Below are 26,065 nucleotides of genomic sequence, written 5' to 3'. Positions count from 1 at the left end.
AAATGTGGCTCTTCAGTTTATTAGGACATAAACTCAGAGCTGAAAAAATGCTTGAAGTGCCATGATGGCTGAGGGTTCAACTGAAGTTAAGGAGGGCCAACTAAACACAATACCACTTGTATTGAAATATCCACAAAATCAAGACATCTTATAAGCACTTTAAAGATGCTGATCTAACCAGTCTGTGTTAATAAGAAGGCGCCTCTCACCAAGTCACAACTCAGTCCTACTCATCCTAAATGTGAGGCGGAGGTGGCTGCTCCTGTGCGGAGCAGCACAGGGTGCTGTGAGGCGGGTGAGCTCACTGTGCAGGCCCCCAGCACGCTGAGGCGGCCGCGGCTCCGCGCTGAGGCGGCCACGGCTCCGCGCTGAGCGCGCTGCAGCTCGCCCCTGCCCCTTCCTCCCCAGCCCGAGCCAACGCACCCGAGAGCATCCACAGGGACCGTCCTGCGTCCCGCGTCCTGCGGAGGTGCCGCCGTCACACAAACGCTCCAACAACTGCAGTCAAAAAGGTTTCGCTTCAGGCAAGTCCCAACAGCTGCGTGCAACAAATCAAGCCTAAGAGGCTAGCAAATATTTACCATCCTCATGCTGAAACATGAGAGCCAGGCGGGAGTCCTGTTAACTCCAGGAGAGGTTCTTAGTGGGACAGACAAGAGCGGAATCTGCCCCTTTCGCTGGGCTGGCCCTGTCATCAGAAATATTTCTGAGCCCAGATCAGCTTCAGGTGATGAAAACACAGCACAAGGAATTTCTCTTTGACCTTCATTTCTCCCTTTTGCTGTGATACATCATTGCGTTTGCACAGCTTGAGCAGTCTCTGTTTGCTGGATTCATTCAAGACACATTATGTTTTTGCCCAAACTCCATTTCCTTCCTTCCAAAGCAGTAAGAGCTGCTTATGACTCAGCCCTTCAATAAAATACACAGCAAGGACCATTAAAATAAATGTGCAGTACAGGAATAAAACCCATAGGATACATTTTTTACACTAGACTCTTCAGAGCCCTTTATTTACCCCCCAAAACAACATTAACCCCTGTTATGCTTCAGTACAACGTAAATCTACCAGGAAAAGAGTCTCTTTAAATAAAATCCCTCTCCAGTGTTGAGAGAAGCCATGTGATAAATAAAGTGATAGATGAGAACTGAACATGCTGCGTGTTGCTGCCTGAAGGGTCCAGCCCCCTCGGCCTACACTATTACAGAGACCACACTGCAAAAACATATTCTGCCCAAACAGCAATACCACCCAGCTCCAAGGAGATTGCTTATTGAGGAGTGGGGGTGGATAGGAGAGAAGGAAGCCAGAGGGACTTTTCTGGATTTACATTCACAAATTTGAAAAGAGCATTTTGGGCAACAGCGCGTGGTCTCGGCGAGACAGGAAAGGCTGCGTTTTTTCGTCGTTGATGTTTGTGTGAATTGGCTCCAGGCTCTCCTTGGCTGGGAGCCAGAAGTTTCTAAATCCTCTTGATACTGAAAAGTGTTTTACTCTTTTACAGCAGTGCACACGGACTGGGTAATGCAGTAACACAGCAACAACCCTATAGGGCAGGTAAACACCATTAACCTTGCTGTACACTGGGGGAAGTGGGACTCAGCATCCTGTATTAACCACCAGACCAAAGCATCTCATGAAATTCACACGAAACATGATCCTAAACTCTCTGAAATGACCCTTTTCACTGAGCTCACTGGGGTTTCACCCAGACACCAATCTCTGTGATATTTTTAAAGCTGTTTCATAAGGCAGACATCCAGGCTCACAGAGTTCTCTGACAGAAATTAAAGTTTGTGGGTGCTCAAGCACAATGCCGTATTTCAAACACACACACACAAATCTACTGAGAAGTAAAAATATAGCTACTCGTGCATACGCTCAGTGCTAGGACAGACTGCACACATGTGCACATGGTTAAAACACACCTCTAAAGTGCATGAAATGCATTTTTACAGGTGTGAATTAAGAGGCACATGGAAAGACATCCTGTGAAAAAAATCTCTTTAAAGATTCAGCACAAGATACAGCAGGGAGCTTGAGGGATACATCAGATGTGCTTTCAGGCAGCAAATACCCTTGTGTAACACCAAACAAACTAAGAGTAGCTGTCATCAAACAGCCTCGTATGGCACTAGCTTTCCTCTCCTATCTGGAATCCTGCAAAATGCCAGGAATACCTCTCAATTATATATAAGAAAAAAAAATCCTTTAGAGGAAACTACACAAAGTGATGGTGATGCTCCATTACAGTATCTGGTAAAGATGCAGTTTGGCAGTTCAGCACCTACTATCCAGTTCAGTAGTTCATTTCCGTCTCTAAAAAATAGGGAAAAAAAAAAGAAAAAAGCTCAATAGTACATTACAGGCAGCCCATTAGTACATTCACCTGTTCTGAGAGCTGGGAAGGAACAGGGGGACCTGGTCCTTGAAATGAGAGGAATAAAGCACCGTGTTGCAGGCAGCCAGCTCTGGGTCAGTCCACACAACCATGGCTACTTGTATCCTTGTGGACTGTGATGAGAAATCCAGGTTTTCTTTGCAACACAATAAAGACTTCACGAAATGTGCATGTTTTGTAGATGAGGAACCTCTCTGTTCGCTGATCTACAGAATTACCGCTCTATTTACAGTCAGATAAAACAGGAAACCTCAGCAGTGTAATTTCTGAAAGCAAAGCCCGATTGCCACAAACAGGCTGAGACGCTGTTACCAAGAGCGAGCTGCTCTGTGGCCGGTAGGTGACAGTCTTATCAACAGAAAAAACCCGAGCCGCTCTCAAAGGGAAGGACTTTTGCAAGTAAATGATTATTTGTTTTTCTGCAGGTAAATTATGATTATTTGTTTTTATACATACAGACAATTCACAGCAAGGGGCAATATATTTAATCAAATGTGCCTATGAGAGGGAATCCAGGGAAGAATCATGTGTAGAAAATCTATAGATGCACTTGAGGTGACAGCAGCTATTCTAGACAGCGCTGCCTGCACAGCTGCCAGCTCCTATAACTACAAGCATATAATTTAAGGGAAAAACATGGGCAGAATGAGCTAGTCCACACCACAACGATTCCATTTTATGCCCTCCTGTAAAACTGTCACTCTGTCTAAAAACCCCACTGCTACCATCACCATCCACAGCTAATAAATCACTAGAAAGAAGATGGTTGTTTTTAAGGAAAATTTACCTTTTGGCAAGGGTCACTAGCTCCCCAACAAGTACAATTTTAAGAAAATGTTTCATGCCAGAAACAGAAAGCCAGAAAAGATTTGGCTGATCAAATCTATTTCAAAAGAACTGGGCCTTTGCCTGAGCCAAGGTCAGGAGTTTTAATCACATGTGCTGGGTACCACAGTATACCTTGATCTGAATTGTGCATTAATAAAAGTCTGTTGAGAAAAGGAAGGAATACCACATTAACCACATCATAAATCTTGCCTGCATTGCTGCCCTCCTGTCCTGGTGTTGAGAGCTGAAGGGAATGCTGCCCTTTTGTGTAACAGGATGTCAAGAAAGCTCAGAGTGACAGTGTGAACCTCAGCACAAGTTAGTGTCACTGCCAGCCACTCAGAGAGTTACTAGAGCAGATGCAATGCTATAAGAGTGTGCTCTTACCTTGGTTTGGCCAACCCAAGCCAGCTGATTGAAGTTGAAAAACAGGTGCAACTTGGTATTAAACATGGATATGAGACCATTACTGTGGTCTTTTACGAGAGCTATCCATCCTGGGAGTGACGTTATTTCCGGTCATGGACATAACTTCTTTCAGAATTCATTTCTCCTCCATGTTTCAATACTCCTTTCTCTCTCCTTCATGGAGATGAAAGATCTCTTTCCTATCCTCCATTTGTGCTTCACATTGATTTCCAGACTCTTTCCTTCTCTCATTTCCTCTTCCTCTCTCCTCGCTAACCACATTTGCCCACTCAAACCCATTTAGCACAGGGTGCTGCAGAGCACTGGAGTGGGCTCTGCCTTTGGACTTTGCAAGGAGCAGCGTGTGGAAGTCTCTGCAGTTACAGAGAAATTGTCTGGCACTGGTCACACAAATCTTGCTATCTTCTTAATGTCGTCAGACAAGAGGATACTGGGATTTGTATCCTGAAAAAGCAGGGCAAGCATTAGGCAAACTAATCACACGGCAGGGATTTGTATAATGAAGAGTACCTTTCTGCTTGTGGGTCAGCAAGGGTGTAAAGCAACCGCCATCCACTGCTTGGGGCAATTCCATCCCAGGATGTCTTTATCCTCTTCTGTTAACATTCATTCGTTGGGTACGTGCACACGTAGGCAGCCACATCAGAGCCTGCTCACTCTGTGATTTAGCTATGTAGCTTGTCTAGGGGTGTCCTTCAAGGAGCCCTGGAAAGAAAACTGGTTAGCAGCTTGGCTGGCACTCAGGAGAGCTGGCTCACCTCGCACGGAGCCGTCCCGTGTCTGCCTAGGCCTCTAAATGCCCTGGTAAAGCAAACAACAGCAATGCAGACTTCCTGACTGCTGTCATTTTCACGTGCCTGTTACCAAGCTCTTAATGAAATACATCATTAAATAGCGCTAGCCCTGCCACAGCACCCTGCTGGCCGGACCCACAAGACCCATCTACCAAGCAAGAAGGCTCTGCAGGACCTGCAGGACAACAGGGCAGGTGCTGCAGAAATACTGTTTGACAGTTTTTCTTACTGCTCCTGCAGTAAGTATGACACATTCCTGGCTTTCTGCAGGAGAGAACAGGGGATGGAAATTTCCTTTACAACTGCTTGGAGCAAAGAAGAAACTCTGAAATGAGCATGCCGTTTGGTGGCAATGCAGATCTGGCGTTCAGCGATGGCCAGGGCTGCCCACCCTGCGCGGCTCGAACAGGGCACCCTCTGCCCTGGCACCCTGCTAAGGGCACTGCTGCGTGAGGGACAATGTCACACGGCCTCTCTGATTACGGGGAGTTCATATTGTCATAAGTTGGAAGTCAAAAGGTGAAAAAAGCTAGAAAATAAAAACTGATCAAGTTGTAGGAAATAGGTAGAGTAAAATTACTGAAAGGTAGGGTGGTGTTTTTCTTTAGTTGAGCACTGAGTTTGTATGTTTTTAAGCTCTGGAAAGTATTGCATGGCATAAGCAGAATTGCCCTACGCTTCACCTTTGCCTCGGCGTTGCACATGGCACCCCCTTAGCAGTCCTCACGTGCAGGCAGTCACAGGCTGCAGCTGTGGGGATGTCCAGGCCAGTCCTAGGAAAGGCTGTAGGAGCTGGGAGCACTTCACATCATGTAAAACCAGGGGATTCATACAGTCTATAACACTTGGATGGCTATAGCTTGGGTAGATATAATCCTTACTGCATCCTTCTGCTAGTTCTCCTGAGTCTAGGAAAGGCTAAAGTTGCTGCTGGATTAACTGATGGAAGTATTTTTCTTCTGATAAAAGCTGAGCATATTTTCAACATTTACCGGTACAAGCCCTGGGAGCTGTGAGTTAGTTCTGCAGCCCTGTGAAGTCCTCCTATAATTTCCTTAACAATTTTGTGTTCTGTCCTAGGCACTGGTGAGGCAGCCATTGCTAAAGAATGCTCACCGGGGAAAAAGCCGGTATTATTTGCTAATGATCCACACGTAAGTGTTGACAGGGGCAATAAATATCCATCTCTATGATGGCGGAGGCCATTTCCCTCCCTCGTACCAAAGGTTGTGTTAGAGACGCACAGAAAGGAGCAGGGAGCAGCAGTGGGGATTTGCATTTGCTGAAAGGCTCAGTTGCATCGCTCCATTGTTAGTGGGCCAAGACCTTCCGCACATGAATCCGTGCGATTCATCCTCCCCTCTGGTCTACCTCTCTGTCTCCAGTGTGACACAGAGGACTCTATGTGCTTATTTATACACAGAGAAAGAAGCTTTTGGTTGTTATTGTAGTATTTGGGTGCTCGCCTCGTGCTCCCAGGTGCAGAGAAGCACAGAGAGATCCGGGGACATCAGTATTTCCTGCCCTGCCGCTTAGACTGCTGTGTGACCGACCTTGGGCAGTCGCTTCACCTCTCACCACCTCAGTTTCCTTAAAATTAAACTGACTTACTTTGTACAGCACATAGGTACTTACTGGTACAAGGACAGCTAAAGCCTCAGGTCCATGATCAGAGGGACAAAGAGAGTGAAAAGGAGTAGAAATGCCAAAGCTGTTCTGTTCCAGCTGTCCTTGCCCTGCTGCTCTGGCGCTGTTTGGCACAGACCCAACCACACCACGCTCCTCACTCCATGCTCCACCCAACTTGGGGAGCTTGCAGGAAGCCCCAGGCTACCCCTTGCTCACAAGCATCAGGGGTGGCCAAACAAAAGCATGAAGAGGGCAAGACCCAGTTTGCAACGCAGAGTTATCCAATGTCTGCAAAATTTCAGCAACCACCGTCAGTCCAACCAGCAGTTCAGGTGCTTGCACGCATATATTTTGGGAAGCTGTTGTCTACAGGAGCAGACACGTCCTTTGGAGGCAGCTTTGGGGAACGTGTCCAGCCCGTGGCAAAATCCTCAACTATCACAGGGCGACGAAAACTCCCCCCTCCGCAATCCAAGCAGTGCGCACCCCCCGCGCCCGCGCCCCGCGCGCGCCGCGCGCTCCCGTCACCCCGGGGCGGCACGCGGAGCCGCGAGGGGCCCGCGCGAGGCTGCTCACAGGGCCGAAGACGTGCGGGGCTGCACGCGCTGCGGGGTGCACACGTGTGTGAGTGCGCGTGTGCGAGTGCGCGTGTGCACGCGTGTGTGAGTGCGCGTGCACACATATGAGTGCACGTGTGTGTGTGCGCGTGCACACATGTGTGTGTGTGTGCGTGTGCGCGCACACGGCGCCCCCTCCGCTCGGGCGCCCCGCGGGCCCGTCCCGCTGCCCCGGGAGCGGCTCGGTGCGGAGCGGGGCCGGGCCGGGGCGGGGCGGTGGGAGGGGGCTCGGCCGCGGGCCCGGCGGGCGCAGAGCGCAGCCGGGGCTCGGGCTCGCCGCTCCGTGCGCTCCCCGCCGCCGCGGAGCCGCCGCGCAGCCGGCGCCGGGATGTGAGAGGGCGCGGGCCGGAGCGCACAGAGCTGCCGGCGGCCGCAGGACTCGCGGGTGAGTGCGGAGCGGGGAGCGGCGGGCGCCGCGCTTCGGCCGCGGGCCTCCCCCTGCCCCTGCCCGCCCGGGGGGTCCGGGCGCTTCCCCGCTCCGGCTCCGTCGGGGCGGCCCCGGACGAACGTGCGGCCGCCGCGGGGGAGCGGAGCCCGTGGCCGCGGCCGGGCAGCACAAAGGCGGCGCGGAGCGGGGGCTCCCGGCGCCTGTGCCGCCCCATTAGCCCGCGGCCGGGCTGCGGGCCGGGTCTGGCACTGCGGGAGGGGGATTAGGCTGGATCTAGGCCGGCGCGGGGCTGCGCGGGGGCTGCGCGGGCTGAGCGCAGTTGAGCCGCCCCGTTGGGAAGGGGCTGGGGGCGGGCGGGAAAGCCCGGGGAAGAGAAAGCGGCGAGAGAAGAGAGCGCGGGGACAAAAGGCGGCGGGGCCGGAGCGGGCTGGATATAGGACGGAAGGAGGAGGCGGCTGCGGGCGGATTAAGGGGAGCCGGGCAGGGAGGCAGCCGCGCGGAGGGGGCCGCGGCCCCGGGCTCCTGCGCCGGGAGCCCCGCGCTGCTCTCGTCGCCGGTGCGGGCCGGGGGGACACCGGGCGCTGCCGCCCCCGCTGCCCTGCTCTGGCCCCGGGGCTGGACGGGGGACCCCGGCCCATGGGGAGCCACCGGGGGCTGCACAGCTCTCCCGCTTTCATATCCACTTAGCACTAAAATGCCCTATACCTCTCTCCCAGCTCCCGAACGCCCAACGGGGAGGACTTAGCGCTTCTGCGAACCCTTTGTTTACACCTGATCTGATGTTTATCCCGAGGCTAACAGGATTTGCTGTACGCTGCTCTGAGCACCTCGCTGCGCACCGCGGTGCTGCTCGCAGCACTTACCCCAGCGAGTGTCCTGCTGAGGGGCCCTCGCCGCGTCCGGGCAGAGCAGTGAAGGAAACCTGCCTGTCACAGGGCTGCGCCATGAGCAGGGGCAGCAGGAGGGCTAGCAAAGCAAAGAAAAATACCCTGTTATCAGTAGTGTAACGAGTGCCAGGTTTGATCATCACAAGTATCTAGGCATGGGTGATAAACACAGAATGTGGCTGAGAGGAATCTGGAGCTCCTGCAGCATTAGAGAAGTCACCTCACAAAATATCCAGCATTGCAAAGTATGTCTAAGTAAAAGCAGTACTTTTTCTACCTGTCTTTTCTGGAGTGGGGTCGTGCTTTCTGCAACAGGGAGGCTGCAAATAGCGGTATGTGCTATAATGTAGAGGAAGTCTAACTCGCCGCCGTGTTTTGCATACAAAGCACAATCCCGCTATTAATTATTATTCTGGAAAGCCGTCTCTCCAGCAGCCTGATCCCGGCTTGGCTGGTGCTGCTCTCTTATCAGTCCTGACGGGATCCAAAGGAGCTGGCAGGGCTCCTGTGTTGTGATTCACCTCTCATCGCCAGCATCTCGCCACAACACTCGGAGGTGGGGGCGGCTTTTTGGAAGCCGTACAGTGAGCCCGTCTTCTGCCTGTGCACAGCAGAACAGGTTGCTACTTGCGCTACTATTGCTTTATTTACTACATAAAATTTACTAGGCTGTTTCTCTTCTCCGCAGTTGGATTTATCTTCCTGTATCAGTTGATTAACATTAGGAACCAGTAACATCTAGCCATGAATAGCATTACCTTAATTATTTGCATGGTTGCATGGTTGCATATTTATATGCATTTTTTTCCTATTCTCTAAAAGCATACGGTATTTTTGTCTAGATAAGACGTATTTACAGTCAGTGTTTGGAAGGCTTAAGCTATGGAAAGCCTCACTGATTTTTAACCATAACAACTTTTTGGTGACAACTCTGAAACCTTCAGGTCCTGGTTAGTTGCTTGCAGTTGTGCATTGTACCCACTGGGGAAGCTTCGTGTCTGCTGTTTCTGTGACGTTTCCTGCTTTGTCCCTTAATCAGACAATATAGGGAACTTCATTCTATTGAAAGCAGTGAAGTTATTACTAGTGTAATGGGGAGCAGATCTGGGGCCTCTGTGTCTGAATTTGCAAGCGGCTCTGCTGTTTGCTGCATATTCCTGCAGCATCTAAAACATATTGATTCTTTTTATGAACCCCTAATTGCAACTGGGTTTCAGGTATGTTGTCTTAACCCCTTTTGTTATGGAATATAATTTTGGAGGAGGATTTGTGGACAGAGAAGAATCTCAAGTTGATTTCCCCTCTGCATTAGCTGTTCCGTGCAGCTATGCTGGGGATGTCAGTGCCACTTACTCCATCCGCACAGGAATGTTTCTTGGTCACTATTGCCGCGCTGCTCTTGGTAATAGCAGGAGTGCGTGTGCTGGTCAAATAGAGGGCTCTTGTTACTACCGTGAGGTTACATAACTTTGCTAAAAGCTGATACAGGCATAAGGAGGCAAAAATACAATTCTTGTACAGTCACTGATTTAGGTGACAGCTACTGATTATGTGCAGACAGAAGATTTTACTACAAAAACTAGTAATACTCAGAGTTCTGCCAACAAAAAAAGCTTTGAAGAAACCACTGTTTTAACAGTAACCCCATACTGATACTCTTTTTCCCCACACAGCCTTTTTAGCCAGAAACACTTTCTAGATTTCCCTTAAATTTAGCTGAATCTGTGTTTTCAACTAAAGCTGTGCTAATACCTTGCCAAACTTCTCTGTTGTAATGCAGTGATTTCCCTTGTCTGTGTAACAGTCCAGTGCTGAGTAACTGTGCTAGAAAGAGGGTTTGGGCTGGCATCATTGTGGCGTTTGATAGTTAATGTTGCCTTTTTTTCACCTGCTCAGGCAGAAACACATGGTAAACAAGCTCCCAAACACGGCCTTAGTGATAGCCTGGCAAGGCTCTAAGTCCGGTTTGGGAAAGATTTCAAGCCCTGCTTGCGAGCTCTGGTGTGGACAGGATCTTTGGGATGATTTACCTTACTGCTTAGCAAGGCATACTGACATTGGATAGCGATATGATTTCACACCAAGAAATCCTGTCAGCATTCCCAGAGATTTCTCCGTTAATACTGTTGCTATTTTGGAGCTTTCTAAGAGAACCACTTTCCACTTCCATTAGTTCTCTTAGAAGTAATTTCATAAATGGAAGTAACTTGGAGAAAAACTCCTCTGCAGTTGAGCACCTCTGCGTTCCTGAATTCATAGCTTGTCGCAGATGAATTGCCCTTCTCCAGAAGAACCTCCTTCCTGTAGGGGGAAATACTCAAAATCCGCTGACCCTCCCTGCCCCCTTCCAAAGAGGAAGAGGAAACAAATGATGGGCTGCCAATATGACTGCTTACCCATGCAGCACCATCGCCATGGAAACAGACTGCCCTAGAATAGCTCAATCACATGAGGGTTACATGACATGAATAAAGTAACCAGAAAACTGGAAAATATCGCAGAACTGGCAATACTTGCATTTAATTCATTGCCTCCCAGTCATGATTTGTATCGTGATTTGTTAGTGCAAAAATTATGGCCCCCCTCTAAAGGGCTGTTGCTTGTTTGGAGCTGGGAGCCCTGGCTCGAGAATGAATTTTGAGTGATTTTCCCCCCGACCTCTGGCTGCTTGAAGCAGTTCCCTGTGGTTCGCAGGGCTGCCTGCGTGGAGCCGAGGGGCTTCCTCCTCTGTTATCAGTTGGTCACTCTGCACTTTTTAGGACATTTTGGCTATTCTTAAAACTAAGAATAGTTGAAGTAAGAGCAGCCCGTGCATCTAAGGGACTGAGAATTACCTTCAGTATGTTTCTTTCTAGTCACTTAGGGACTCATAGGGCAACTAGGCCTAGTTAGTGTAACCATTTTCTATAAAAAATGATTATCATCTATGGCCGATTACTTTTTCTCTGTTTCTCTGTGTTTTTAAAGTGAATGGTATGACAGAATCATTGAGAAACCTGTCATACAAATCAGATAAAAACAAGTAAATATGCTACCAATTCGGCATAAAGTAAAAGATAGCTCGGTAGAAAGAAAACCAGTAATCACAGCTGTATGTCACAGCGGTGTTAGAATCTTGTAGCCCCTAGAGGAGTGACAGAGCCCTATAATTTCAATGGGCAGGCAAAGATTATTGATGAATTCTTCCTGTTTGTGTGAGCCCAGATCGCATTTTTTGCCACAGCTTCCACTTCTGAGATCAAGTTTTGTAATAAGCTTTTTTTTTGTCTGTTGTATGACCAGGAAAACCATAAAACTATTATGCATTTCTATTAGCACATTTGCTGTCTTGGTGCCTCAAATAGGAAACAGTGCTATTTCCATCATCTGTCTCTTCGCAGAGACCTATAAATGGACATTCTTCATTACGTGGGGAAAGGGAATGAACATTAGTTTGGAAGATTGAGATCCTCAAGATTTAGCTTTGATCATTACAGGACTACAGGTCAAAGGAAGAAAAATCATAGCTCTCATCTGTAGATTAGGTACCATTTGGTACAGTATATGTAAATAGTTTATGTTGGTTATGACTGATCATGTGCAAATAACATTGCATAGTTTCTTTAAACCATTTTCAACTTGCATGAAACTTTGGTATTTTCATTAAATGCATTTCTAATTTATAAAATATCTTTTTAAAGATACTTATTTGGGGTTGTGTAACTCATAGAAGAGCTAAAAAGTGTTTCTCTTTTTCTTGCTTGACACATTAAATGTCACGAGCTACATGAGTAACATTGTTGCCTGATTACATGCTGCATTTTTCCTATGCAGTTTGAAAATACCAAGCCAGACAGAAGTCTTAATTCTGAACATTTTCATCTAGGCACACAGTTCACATCAATGCACATAATCCTCCTGGAACCAGCAGCAAGTGAAGGTTAACAGAATCAGGTTTCATAGCTGGTACAGGCTGTGTTTACTTCAGACTGCTCTTACAACGTAGCTCTCTCTGGGGTGGTTGTTCATTTAAAGACTGTACTTTTAATGACCTCATTCTTTGCCCCGATTTGCTTAATAAACACATATGTTGTAATGTATACCTTTTTGACCTGCATTCCTCCTAAAACCAAGTTGGAATCTGTTCAGACTTTTGGTCCCCATGGTTAGTCTGCTGTTCCTGGAGAGTTTGCAGTCGTTCAGTCTGTGGATCAGGGAAAATGATGCTCTGTTTTCTGTTGTTTGTTTCATTCAAATGGCTTTACATTGGTTAAGAGGCACAATGAGTCGTTCATTTTTGATTAGTTGATTAATGACAAGAGTCATGACAAGAGACAAAAGTAGCTTTCCGGGAGGGCAGCAAAGGGGAATAGAGCTGTATTTCCAATTGTTGTGAAGTCTTCCAGGGTGAACAGTAGCTAAATCAACCCACCTTATTGTCTCAGACAGGAAAATGAAAACCTCCCCAGCCCTTGGTTTCTGCCTCCTCTTCGTGATCAGCTATGGCTCTTCGGAGAACTCGAGCACGTCGCGCGGCTGCGGCCTGGACCTGCTGCCGCAGTACGTTCACCTGTGCGACCTGGACGCCGTGTGGGGCATCGTGCTGGAGGCGGTGGCGGGAGCCGGCGCGCTCACCACGCTGCTGCTGATGCTCATCCTGCTCGCGAGGCTGCCCTTCATCAAGGACAAGGAGAAGAAGAGCCCGCTGGGGATGCACTTCCTCTTCCTTGTGGGGACTCTGGGACTGTTCGGGCTGACGTTCGCTTTCATCATCCAGGAAGACGAGACGGTGTGTTCCACCCGGAGGTTCCTGTGGGGAGTTATCTTTGCTCTGTGCTTCTCGTGCTTGCTAGCTCAAGCCTGGAGACTTCGTAGACTAGTTCGGCATGGGAAAAGTCCATCCGGCTGGCATCTAGCTGGCGTGGCCATCTGCCTGATGCTCGTGCAAGTCATTATTGCGACGGAGTGGTTGGTACTGACCGTCGTGAGAGATCACAAGCTGGCCTGCAACTACGAGCCGATGGATTTTGCTATGGCTTTGATTTACGTTATGTTCCTGATGGTGTTCACCATGGGGTTTTCTCTTTTCACTCTTTGTGGAAAGTTTAAAAAATGGAAGAAAAATGGAGTATGCCTCATTATAACGCTTTTTTTCTCCATTCTGATTTGGGTAGCCTGGATGACTATGTACCTCTTTGGTAACGCTGAACTAAACAGAAAAGACAAATGGAGTGATCCCACTCTTGCTATTGCACTGGTGTCCAGTGGTTGGGTGTTTGTTATTTTTCATGCTATACCAGAGGTCCACTGTACCATCCTGCCATCGCAACAGGAAAACACACCCAATTATTTTGATACTTCACAGCCAAGGATGCGTGAAACCGCTTTTGAGGAAGACATACAGCTTCCTCGGAGCTACATGGAAAATAAAGCTTTTTCAATGGATGAACACAATGCAGGTAAGGATTTGCTCTGTAGAGCACTACATTCTTCTGTAGTAGCAAAGCAAAACATGTTTTAAAGGTGTTCAAAACAAGGCTCCTTACAAATGCTCTATTTTGCACGCTATACGTTCTCTTTGTCCTTTAAAATAGTTCATTAAAAACATCGTAGTAGTAAGAAAAAGTGGGGGGAGAATATAATACAGCAACTACACGTGTTTTGTTAAAGTGGGCTTTGGTCTTTTTCATTGAAAAACGAAACAATTTAAAGGACAAAGACAACTCAGAAAAGGATCAGTGTGAAAAAAATAACCTCCAGTTTAAAATAGTTTAACATTCTTTGTCATTATCAGTTGTTATTGCATTTTAGATGAAATATTTTCCTGAAAGTTTTATAAAAATAGTCTTTATTCTCACAGCTCTAGTAAATTAATTTCATACTATTGTAACATGACGTAATTTCAGTGGAATTATTTCTGACTAAGACAAATGTCAGAACAAAACTGAATTTGCTCTATGATTCTCATTCATGCACACATTTTAAAAGGAGTGAAGATCTTCTGATCTAATCACATCAGTGATTTTTTTTTTTTTTAGTGAGATGGATAGAGGTATGGTCCCTATATCCAATTTCAGTATTTAATATAGTGTAATTCATGATGTTCTGCTTTAATCTGATATTGTATTTCCAACATAATATAAAACAAATTTCCTTATCTGGTATCCTTGTTAATCATAATGAATACATGTCATTTCTATTCCTATGGCATCTGGAAGAAGGATAAATATATTTTTGATAAATCAAAATGGATGCTTTACACTTCCAATTCATTATTCTGCTGCAGTTGTTAAATTAAATATAGACCTATGACAACAGAGTTTGAAGATAACACTTGCTAGTATGGTAGAGACTTAAAATAAATGCAGATAATAATATTCAAGTCACATACCAGGGCTGCTGAAGCGTTAATTGAAGTCAAGTCACTACATTGATGGTTGTCAGTGGCTAAGCACCTGGAGTCCATTAGTAATTGGCTCTCTGCAGGTATACAGAGAATAGTCTTTTTTTTAAAATTCAGTTCAAAAAATTATTGTTCAGAGCCCAGAAATTAAAACAATGGTACTTTTTCTTTCAATTATGCCTAAGAATTATATTTCATATGCAATCTATTTATTCTGAAGTCTTGGATGACATGATAACCATAAATCACACTGAGGTTTTCCTTTTTCTTCTCCAAATGTTCTTATAAAAAGATTTAAAAACCCAGAGGAGCTAAGGTTACGTATGTACGTGAAGAAAACCAGTGGAACATATCTATGCTAAATCAATAGTGTTCTCTGTGCACAGTCCCCAGTGAGCAGCGTAGCGATGGACAGAGGACAGCATATGGCAGTAGGATCCATCTAAATCTTGTTGTGCACACTGCAGCAGTATTAAATCCTCGCTTTGTTAAAGCCTACAACGAAATTCTTGTAAACCTCAGTTGGTCTAGAATTTCAGCCAGAGTGTGCAGAACTGTAATTCGAATTAGACCTCTGAGAGATTCTTGCCCCAGGTGCCTGAACCAGGCAGGTTTCTGTTTACCAATTCATAGATGTATTTCCCTAGTATGGAAATTGTAAACACTCAAGTTGCACGTATAAATGAGATTGCTTAGCTGGCAAGATATGAAGCCACTAGTTATCCTTAAAGTAAAAAGAAAGTATGCCCCAATTCCCTGACTGGTTTAGGGAGAAAGAATCAAATCCTTAACTATGCCTATCTCTCGTTTCAAATATACATTTTGAGTCCAAACTTCCTCTGAAGTTAATGGAGGCTGATGTATTTCTGGTACAAACATTCAGAAGGACAGTATCTCTGCTTTTGTTTCCATCAACTTCCATCTTTAAGCTATTCAGAAAGAAAGTTTACTTCATATTTCTAGTTTCTCAGAGTAAATATAATCTGAAACATCTGGAAAAGCCTCATTGCTTCATTACTTCAGTCATGCTGAAGTAATGCTCAGGGGGCTGTGAGTATGCTTACTGGCTCAAGCAGTACTTTGGATCTCAGGCCTCTGAATTTGATAGAAAGCAAAACGTAGTATCATTTTACTTAACCCCACAATATCCTGACCGATGAAGCAGGCATTGCACAAAATATATTGTGCAAGATGCATCAAAGACTCAGTGCTTCAAGACATTTAATTCCTGTTGAATTCAGAATAAGAAAAATTAAAAAAATCTAGCTTGAAGACATTTCTTCCCTTTCAATAGTATACAGTTAATTTTAGGTAGAACTCATACTTTTAAGATATATCCCCAGCTACATAGTTTAAAGGCCATTTCAAATCCGGTACACAATGTAAAAGCTAAAATCAATGGTGAAGTTCCCACTAGCTAAACTGGGAGCAAGATGCTTTTAGTGATTTTTAAAGGAAATACAGAGTATTAATTGTGTTCATAAGACTAATCTCTCTCTCTTAAACGCAGCACTAAGAACGGCAGGATTTCGAAACGGCAGTTTGGGAAGCCGACCCAGTGCTCCTTTTAGAAGCAATGTTTATCAGCCAACTGAGATGGCAGTTGTGCTAAATGGTGGGACTGTAAGTATCAGAAGTGATGCTTTAAGAAATCTTTGACATGTACTGATCTATACAGCCAGTACTAATTGAAAAACCTTCTGATGTAGCTTATTCATAGCAGGAGGCAAAGCTATAAATGAAAACTCTGGCGCAAGTATGCATGTAATGCTTCCCTTCCTCTTTAGAAACGATGCAAATATAAAATATTTTGCATTTCCTTACTTGTCTATTCAGGTTTTGCAGTGTAACTTCAGTGAACCAAGTTCCTTGGTGACTCTACATATTCAGAGCCTCTTTTGAATTAAATATATGTTAAGGCTGCTAACATAACTATTAAGTGACACAATTTCTAGCTAGATTTTTTTCAAGGTTCTGCAAGTGACACAAATGTATTCAGGCCAGTACATTACTTTGAATAAAAATCATGGTTCCAGATTGTGGTTGTCCTTCACATATCTTCAGTTTTTTCTCAGATGTAATTCATTATAAGTTACAGATGTATAAATTCTCTGGGAAAGAGATTCATGAAAGGAGAATAGAGAATATTTTGTTATTTTTTTTTCTTTCTCAGACAATAGTTTGGTATGTCATCATTTGATACACCCCTTTTTCTGCAGCCTGTAGCAAGAATGGCTTAGAGCTCTGATGCCCAGCAGCCTCTGTTTTTTGCATGATGTATATTTAACTGACACTTGAAGAAATTGCATATAGCACTTGCACTGTTAAAAGAATTTTTCATCCCCATAATCTTCATGCATAACTACATGCTTCTTAAAAATCTACCCATGAGCCAGTTTATACTCATGTAAGTTGGCTTTTCTTTATTTTGTATCATAAGCTAATTCCATGCTTTGCTTTCAGTAATGAATAGCATCCTTTTGATGCTTGGACTAATCTATGCCTATGTTTTTTGATACCAGAATAGGCAGATCACAGAACAGGCAGCTCAGGATGAGACGCGTGAGACTTGGTGGGTGGGAGGGAAGGGAGCAGTGTTTTGTACTGAAGTGGACGCAGAGCTTCCTGGAGCACGCTGGCACATAAATGAGAGCTTAAAAAGCTCATGCTTTTGACGTGTGCCCAGGTGATGCACGTACATCTGTCCGGTATCGGCTGAAGTTGAGTTACACTGTATCTTTCTGCTCTAGAAAATTGGCTCGAAAGCTCTCATGCACATGTAGTATGGTAACACTGATTTTTGAACAGACTAGATCTCCTAGTTATGGGTTTATTATCCTTGTTTCCAGATACCAACTGCTCCGCCAAGTTACACTGGACGACACCTCTGGTGAAAGGCTGTAGGCTCTAGAAAAAAAGAATTTTTGTTACAGATTTTGTTCCCTGGCAGTGTGTCTTTGAGGGAGGAATCCATAACAGTACCAGAACAAAGCAGCAAAACATCCAGGAGCTTTCGAAATCCTACAGAGGATTTTACGTAAATGTGAACATCACTTTACTGATAAGCTAAATGCAAAAACAAATTGTAAAGCTGAAGCTGAATCTAATTTAAAATAGAAGCAGACACACTAAAATGGAAGAGGGGATCTTGTATTCTGAGATGTAAGATATACTCTGTCTGTAACTAGCGTGCGAGGCAAGCCTCCTCTTTTCTGTTGGTTGCCCGTTGCTTGCAAAACACCCTCCTCTCACCTAAATTTAATTCATGTTGTCACAAGAGATTGCCACTACAATGTGAAAACATACAGGATTTATTTCCCTTTTGCTCTTTTTCCCTCCATTTCAAATGTCATGAAAATATACCTTGTTTGCTTCATTATCTATCTGTACTGTAACATCATTTAGCACCACTTGTAGTTAAGCATTGCCACTTTGTGGCAACTAAATTACCGTTACACTGTACATTGATACTCTTTTCTCTTTAAAAAGACCATGTAAGAAAAGCAGTTTTGGGGAGATGAAATAATCTATGCATGTTCCGTGCGCGCTCCGGAGCCTCCCGAGGCAGCGCGCGGGCGCAGCAGGCGGAGCTCCTCGCAGCGCGGGACGTTTCCCCGGGGCTCCGGGCGCGAGCGGAGCCGGGCGTTCTCGCTGCTCCTGCGGACGAAGCTGTTCAAGGAATCTTTGGAGGGACACGCGTTGGCAAGGACTTAGCTGGGGAGAGGAGGTGACCGGAGCTCGCCGGGAGGTCTCGGTGCCGGCGGAGCGGAGCGGAGCAGCCCGCGGTGCCGCGCAGGACGGGGCTCTGCCGAGGAGCAGCGCGGGGGCAGCTGGATGGCACCGGCCTCGCAGGAGGGACTCGGCCGCATGTAGGATCAAGCCCTCGGTTTCCCTCCCTGTTCACGAGTAGTCCCACGACTGCAGTTGTTTGTGCATTTAAATGTGGTTGTGCATTTTGGTGCCTAGCTGGTAGAATCTCCGTTCTGGAGGTGGTTTGTTGTTATTTTATGTTTTTAAGGTGGCTTCTTCCCTGTCCCCCCTGCCCCTCCACTCCTCTGAGTTGACAGAAGGCTGACTTGCTCGAGGCTTTTTATCTTTGCTTTCACCGGGTTATTTAAAGGTTCCCATTGCCCATTATTTGTGCCATGGTTTTCATTATGTTTAAGCAAATCATTCCTTTATTTAACATTTAATACATATCAGACACTGAAAACATCATTGTATCTTCACTGTTTTGCCAATGTTAATCTTAGCTTTCCTCAATACTAAAAGCAAATTGTTTTTACTTGAGGGCATAGGAAACATATAAGGATTAAACTTTGCATATGCTGTAATAAAAATATATATTTTCAAACTAAGAAAAAATATAATGTACAAATAACTGAATAGCATAGTAGCTTCACAGAAAGAAGTTACTTTCTGTATTCTGCAAAAGAAAGACAAGCTTTTTAAAGAGTCTTCCTGATTCTTCACATACCTCCATTTCTACTGAATTAGGAACCGAGTCCTGCAGCCCTGTACCCCCGGGGTAGCCCCGTGAGCAGCAGCAGGTCTAACCCTGGCAGTACAGGCTGCACGACCAGTCCCTCGGTGTTGCACACAGATATATACGTGTATTATATATATGAAAAAATTATATATTGCCATTCTTGCCATGATCATCTTATAGGGGTTTTTATTCAAAGCCCTTCTCTTCCAGAAGCAATATTTTTCTGTCATGCATGATGAAAGGAGCGTGTTAGCTCCGTGTCAGTTGTTCCCCCTGCCCTTCCCTCCTCAAGGCAAAGGAAGCATGTGCTTGTGCTAAGGATTTTTGTTTGTTTGTTTTGTAACTTGGTGGTCTAAGTAATCAGGTCGGGTAGGGGTGGCTCTTGCATGCAAATCAGTGACTTAGAAATACATTTTGCTTGTTAAAATTAAAGTTATGATCAAATAAGGTAGTAGTTATGATAATGTTACGATAACCCAGAAGTTGCATAATTTGGAACAATATAAAACCTCTTGATCATCACTTGCCTGCAGAAGTTTGTTTTAAAATAAATGCATAAAGTCTCAGAAAACTATTGTAAAAACATATAAGATGACCATGGCATAAATGGTAGGACAGTTTTCCTTTAAAAAAATTATCACACTACAGCTGAGATTTATGAATTATTATGAATTATATGCATTTTACAGACCGTGGACAAGACTTGTACAAGATGGAGTTACCTTAAGAAATGTTTGTTCTTTTTCTAGATGTGACTGAAATGATAGAGTTCCCAATCCTACTCTTAATGAACTAATTGGAATTTGAGGCCATATGCAAAGACATGGCCAGATCCTAAAAACTCACTCATGTGACTAGTCTCACTGGGTAGTCATGTGGACTATTTGCAAATGAAAAATTAGCAGGATTGGGCTTAATTTGTGGTGGTGAAAGTGTGGCAATAGATTAGGAGGGTCCTTATTTTATAATTTCATACAATTAGTAATAGGCAACTTTTCTGTCAGTCACTAGTCTGTGATGTAAAATGCCCTGATTAAAAATGTAATTGAAGAAAGGCACTTTTACGTTAACTTATATTTCTGTTACAGTAAACAAATTGTTTACTTTTGCCTTTTATGAAAGTTATCTAGAATGTAGAGCATCTGTGAACAACATAAGTATGTGTAAGCACAAGCCTTTCACAGTTCAGTTTAATTATAATTAGCTTTTATGCTATAAAAGCTACTATGTTGTCCCTTGATGGTCATTTCCTCATGGTATATCAATACAGGAAAAACTGAAATCCTAAAGCTTCTGAAAATATCGTTACCAAAATAAATTTTTAATAAGTGGCTTTTGCTCAATGGCTAGGAATTGTTCAGGGCCATAATGTCCAGACCCTGTCCTGCTTTCAAGAGAGTTCAGGGTCTTTGGCACATGCCAGGAAGCATGTAGCATCTTGCAGGTGGCACTCTGGATCCACACAGTTGTTTCTATAAACAAGGTACATGAAGTATTATAGAATTAGCTGTTTTTAGTGTAAACACAGGCATCTTGGTTGGCTTTGTTTGAGCTGGATGTCTTGGGTCTAACCAAAGGCTGTAAAAAAGGGAGCATTGTAGCTTTTATAATAAAACAATTGGACTATTCTACCAGCTTACAGGATTACAAAGCAGGTGCTTTTTATTAATTGATGAGAGCTAAAGCTCATTTTTGATAGATAATATATATTTATTAAATGTATTAATGTGTGTTTTATAACGTACCCTTTTTTTTCCGCTGATTGTTGCATATTAAGTACATCTTTGAAGGATTTTCAAGACAATCAATGTGTACCATGAAGACTGTACATAAGTATACAAAACTACAAAGGTTGTAAAGCATGGGCAAATGTTTTATTTTCAAAATGCTGTTCTTAACGAGAATAAAGGCTTTACTATTTACTTACAACGTTTGTGTTAACTTGGTGTTAAAATCGACACAAAATTTTTGCACTCCCACTGTACAGACAGCATTAAAGCCAAGCTAACTAAAGGACACTGGCTCCTAAAGGCTCAGGCTGCCTCTCCACACTTGTTGCTACCAGCTCTGGCACCTCCCAGAGCCCCGGTGAGCCGGTAAGGAGCTGAGCAACCAACACTATGGTAATAATGATACTTTTTTTTTCAGCTGCCTCAGCAGTTTCCTGAACTGACTCAGTTTTTGAGCAGACAGGGGCTAGCGCTGGTGAAAAGAAGGGGTCAGGACCATCCTGATGTTTTCTGACACCTACATATCTGTGCTTTTGTATGGTTTAGTGTTCCTGACCTGGATCAACAACCAGCATCATAAAATACTATCTAACAGCCCTGGGGTAGGTGTCAGTATAACAACGAAGGCAAAGCTTAGGTCACGGAAAAAAAAATACATATTGGAAGACATCAAGAGTTAGAAGGTACCCATGTTTTACCATGGTTTATTCAAACCAAATAGATCTTTGTTGGATTTATTTACAGTTCTGATCTAATTCTAATCATTCTATCCATCTCTAACTGGGAAATTGAAAATACAGGACTGTGCCTCACAGGAGTGAATTGGAGAATAACAAGGGGTTCTTCATCTGAGGGCCAGGTCCATTTTTTAATTTGCTTGCCCTTTTTATAAGAAAGTACAACTCTGAAAGATCGTGACAAATGCTATTCTGGGATCTTAATTTTAGACTTTCTTGGCACATGGATTAAGTGACAACAAAAGACCCTTTGAACTTTTGTCCTCTGCAGAAAGGCCGAGCACCCAACACTCTCACTGCCTTCCCTGGACTCGGCAAAGGCACAGCCACTTTGAAAACTAGACCACTAGGAACAGAGTGGCGCAAACTGCCACAGCTCTGCAGAAGCTGTTTATACCAAAACAAGACTTTTGCCTTGGTTTTAACACTTAGCCTGCACCTGGATGTAACCCCATTTATTTCCTCTGGAGTTTTGTCTCCATCAGAACCTTAGCTCTAGGACTCAGAACATCAGCTGAACATGGGCGTGAAAATTTTGGCCCAGTGCAGACAATCCTGTCTGTTTTAACAGAATTGTCCTCACACAGGACAGAATTCGCTCTGGCAGGCCGAGTCCTTATGTAAAGTCACTTTGATTTACAACACCTCACGCGTCAAAGTAAAACTGTAATGCTAAGAGAGTTTCTAAATTAGTTCCACACAGAGTTCAGTCCTTGATCTCAGTGTTTTGTGGTGATGGTGAAAGAACTAAAGGAGATCCTGAGTGATCTGGTGTAGGTTCTTCTGAATCTTCTAATTTGCTTCCCACTGCAACCATATAAAACAAAATATTACTTAACTTTCCAAAACATTTGTAGAAATGAAAAGCACCCGTACTTCCATAGTAAATACTCTGTTGTTTAGTACAAAAATCCCCAAAAAAATCACCCCACCAAATGCCAAAGACCTGCCTCCCATGCAGGGCACTCTTTGTTCTGACCCAGACCTCACGCGCTTGTACACGTTTCTCAGTGCCTGCTGTGGGAGTTGTGTATGTGCAGCTGAGGACAGGGATGTTTGCTAGTAAAAAAAGTCATTGGGCTGTTCACTTGATGTTCAAAAAAATGAAAGCAGCTCTTTGAGTTGTTTTTACTTTGAAGATTTTCAATTAAAAGTTAGTGATGACTGAAGTCATACTGTTCACTTAATACATAAATATATTTTTTGTCACTGAGGACAACAAGCAAGGTCAATAAAGAATAGTTTTTCTATGTCTCAGTAGAAAGAAGAATGTTATCCATGTGATTGCAAAAGGGCTGCCAAATGGGAAAATCAGTCAAACAAAGAGCACAGGGTGGCTTGCTGGAGTAAACAATCCTAAATGAACAAAAGCTCCACATAAAAGGAAAATGTCCCACCCCCCAGTGAAAGCTGTTTTTCAAAGCTCTGTATTCTTTTCAGAGGGCTCTAACACAGTTTAGCCTAATGTTTTTCTTCTGCTGATCCAATAGTCTAGCTCCTCAGTCCATTTTTATGATTTCAGCTCTCATATTGTGCCATTCTTCACATTTTTAAAACTGCCCTTTAACCTGTAAAGATAAACATCTGTTTCTGTACCCCCTACACTTCAGAAGAGGTTTCTGTACTATCTGCCCTTCAAGTAAAGAAAGTTCACTGGGAAGCTTTTATATATAAAAGTTATGTTTTATATATACAAAACAAAAACACAGATTAACCACCTGGAGCTATCTATGCTACCTAGAGCTATCTATGCTACCTAGAGTTTCAGGAGAGCCTGGTTGCCTTTCTGGAACACGCAACTGAAAACCAGCAACGCAAACGCCCCTGCTTTGTACCAGGATACCAGGTCACAACAAGCCCATGATCTCAGCTAAGGTGCTTCACGAGCTACCAATGTGGAAGATCTCATCTTGCAGAAAACTTACTGGAAAAAAGTTGCTTGGCAGTGAGACAGCCCTGATGCCTAGACATCCAAAATGCCATCTAGGTGGCAGGATATGGCCTGTACTACAGTGGTCAAAGCAATAGGTGCCAGTTGGTACAAGGCATTTCTGGATGTTTAGGACTTGGTTAGGGCTGATAAAGAGGGAAAATAGACTAGATTAAATATCCCGTGACTGTATCATACAGAGAATACACTAACTATTGGGTAGAATCCTGTGTAACATTCCCCAATGTGATGCCAGTCTTTGCCAATGATTCCTAAAAGCTTTCCACACATTCAGAAACGCCAGGCCTAAGGCACATGGCTCCAGGTCAGAACCAGCAGGTGTTTCAGGGAGCTGCTCGCAGTCCTTTAGTCAGGAGCTCCCCTGTCTTATCGCAGCCTGTGTTAGTTAGGCACAACATTTTCAAATCACATCACACTAAACAGGACACCCAGGTTGTCAGGAAGGATCTGGATTTCAGGCAGTTATTTAAATAGCTTTGGACATACACTTGCTTCTTAGGCAGACAGAGAAGTAAGATGTCCTCAGGATTCACATACGCTAAGAAGATGGGGAAAGACTGAACGACTAAGTCTTCTCACTAGAAACTTCCATCAGAAAAAAACCGTACACCTCAAAGTAAACTAGCTTCCATTTATCATTCTGAAAGGCCTAGCCAGTAAGTTGAATTGGTTGATCAATGTAGTTCCCATGAAGTTTAAAACAACTCACACTAGCTGGTTATCCCACCCTTTATTTTCAGACAACACAGCTAAAAGGAAGGACCAGTGTAAATGTCAACATGAGCAACTTGCTTACAACTACGCAGCTGCAGACAATCTCTTTTTCCTTTAGAAAGATGCCATGAACACAGGGAAAGGCTGTGGGCACGAGCAGCAAGGACAAGATGCCCCAGGATGTCACTCACGCAGCGGCTGCTGCCGGGGCCCCGCCAAGGAGAGCTCCCCACAGCGAGACTCCCCGAAAGGGGGACAGCTCAGGCCCCACGGATCTGCTTAACAGAGTGTGCAGAAATCACCTACCGAGAGAGCCAACGACCCACAGCAACTCCTGGGGGGTGAAATACATCAAATAAAAAAAAAAGAAGCCTTCAAAACCCCATTAGACATCCAAGGATTGCATAGTGAGGCCTCTGTCCTATTCATTTATGCATTAAGTTCACACATCTTTACATTTATTTATTTTAGATACAAGAGACATTTTTCCTTCATCTTAATGCAGATGCAGAATCAAGACTGACATTCTGGTTTAAAGACTTGGTTGTTTCAGTGTAACAGTGAATAAACTATGACCTACTTTATACACTACACTATAATACCACTGGTTTGTGACATATCTTATGAAAGGTTTATACACCCACACTCCTGATTTTGTTTAAATCATAAGAACTATGAGAATTACATTTAGTAATTTAAACAGTTGACAACAGTAATGAAAAATACCATATACTCAGACAGTAAGAAGATGAAAATCCATTAAGGAAAATCTATTGGAATAACTTATTAGTAGGGGCTTAGAGTAAAATTTATAAATAGAAAGGAGTTTCACCCCAGCCTTCCAATGAAATGCCAAAGAAGTCTGAACATGAAATTAGAGCTGCCAGCAGCCTTCTGAAATAAGACCTGACTTTTAAAGAGACAGTTCTTTATAAAGTGTATATATAAAATTTTGGCCCCTTAGTCTTTGAAGTCATCATGCATGCCACAATTAGTGAAATTTGTCACCTAAAGTATCTTCAGTCACCAGCGATAGAAGACTGATGTATTATAAACAAATATATTGAAAAAAGCCACATAATTAATTGAAGAAATTGGAGATTACACCCACAGATGCATGTGCTATCATGAACCTCCCAGCAGCTCCCTCACTGGGACGCTGTGTACGTTAACCGCGCGCACGGCGGCGCCGGCCCAACGCTCCGTAGCGACAGCGAGGTTGTGCCAACCCCTACCCTTGTCTGGGTGACACCGACCGCAGGAGCACGTCAGGTCTGAGCCCCGGCTCTGCACAGCTCCGCACGGGGCAGCGCCACGTCCGAACGCAGCACCGGCCCCCGAGGGCTGCCCACGGGGCTTGGGAAAGGCCGGGCACACGCGGACGCTCCCTGCAGCGAGCGCCTTGAGGGAACACGCACGGCTTGGGCAAGTCCATCCACCCACTGAAGAGCTGCGTTAAGGAAGCAAGGACTGACACAGAGAGGACAACTAAACACCAACAACCAGTAACAGAACTGGCAAAAACGCGTGAGAGGTTCCTAGCTGTCCTTGTGTCATGCGCTGTGTTTCCTGCATCTTTTAATAAAAAGATGAAGGCGACACATCCGTGCGGCATTTTTACGAGTCAAAGCACACAAAGAGAAACGCACAGGAAGAAACACTGAAAAATGAGATTCTCAGAAAGTAACACAACATTTTGGGGAAAATGAGCCTGGACTGTGGAAGGAAAAATCCAGAATGAAGGCAGTAGGATATCTTCGTTGGGAAGCAATCAATGAAGCTGTCCCCCATGTAAGTAGGGGGGTGGATTTAAGAAAAAAAAAAAAGGTGAAAAGCGAAAGCTGACCCAAAGTGGGGAGAAATAACTACTGTGTGCTAGAAGCCAGCAAAAAGCAGCTTGGGAATTCCAGAAGGAAGCCAAAGAAACTCCATGGGCCTGCATTAGCACACCTATTTCTGCAATGCTGGAAAACCTGTCAGGTTCTGTGAAGGCACCAAACTCAAATGCTCACACAGAGTAAAACAAACGATCAGGCACAAAGCTACATACAAAAGCTCCTCCACGTAACTAATAACCACAGCCCGGAT

The 26,065-nt window shown here is 44.5% G+C and overlaps 2 protein-coding genes across 3 annotated transcripts in view; one reads left to right on the top strand and one right to left on the bottom strand.

Annotated features, from left to right (window-relative positions):
- Nucleotides 1-12,385: 12,385 nt before the first annotated feature.
- On the top strand, nt 12,386-17,682 carry GPRC5B (G protein-coupled receptor class C group 5 member B). Its single transcript, XM_010223218.2, has 3 exons — nt 12,386-13,412; nt 15,867-15,979; nt 17,206-17,682. Exons 1-3 carry the CDS (start codon nt 12,407-12,409, stop codon nt 17,248-17,250), a joined length of 1,164 nt encoding a protein of 387 aa, XP_010221520.1. The 5' UTR covers nt 12,386-12,406; the 3' UTR covers nt 17,251-17,682.
- A 4,130-nt stretch (nt 17,683-21,812) lies between these two features.
- Nucleotides 21,813-26,065, bottom strand: part of IQCK (IQ motif containing K) — a 34,085-nt gene continuing 29,832 nt past the window's right edge. For both annotated transcript variants that reach the window (XM_088523206.1, XM_088523207.1), the window contains exon 9: nt 21,813-22,119. In XM_088523206.1, coding sequence (XP_088379332.1) covers nt 22,019-22,119 — 101 coding nt within the window. In that variant the 3' untranslated portion in view covers nt 21,813-22,018. The remainder of the gene's footprint in view (nt 22,120-26,065) is intronic.

Source organism: Tinamus guttatus, unplaced genomic scaffold (assembly GCF_059628265.1).
Source record: "Tinamus guttatus ecotype Peru unplaced genomic scaffold, ASM5962826v1 Tinamus_guttatus_pri_ptg000172l, whole genome shotgun sequence".
NCBI classification, from domain to species: Eukaryota; Metazoa; Chordata; class Aves; order Tinamiformes; family Tinamidae; genus Tinamus; species Tinamus guttatus.
The sequence above is the reverse complement of the archived record's forward strand: the minus strand, read 5'-3'. Positions and strand labels throughout refer to the sequence as shown.

Excerpts from the sequence above, each read along its gene's own strand:
- GPRC5B (XM_010223218.2), top strand. The coding sequence starts at position 12,407 with ATGAAAACCTCCCCAGCCCTTGGTTTCTGCCTCCTCTTCGTGATCAGC. Across the intron at positions 13,413-15,866 it reads AATGGATGAACACAATGCAG|CACTAAGAACGGCAGGATTT; the intron begins GTAAGGATTTGC and ends TCTTAAACGCAG. Across the intron at positions 15,980-17,205 it reads TTGTGCTAAATGGTGGGACT|ATACCAACTGCTCCGCCAAG; the intron begins GTAAGTATCAGA and ends CCTTGTTTCCAG.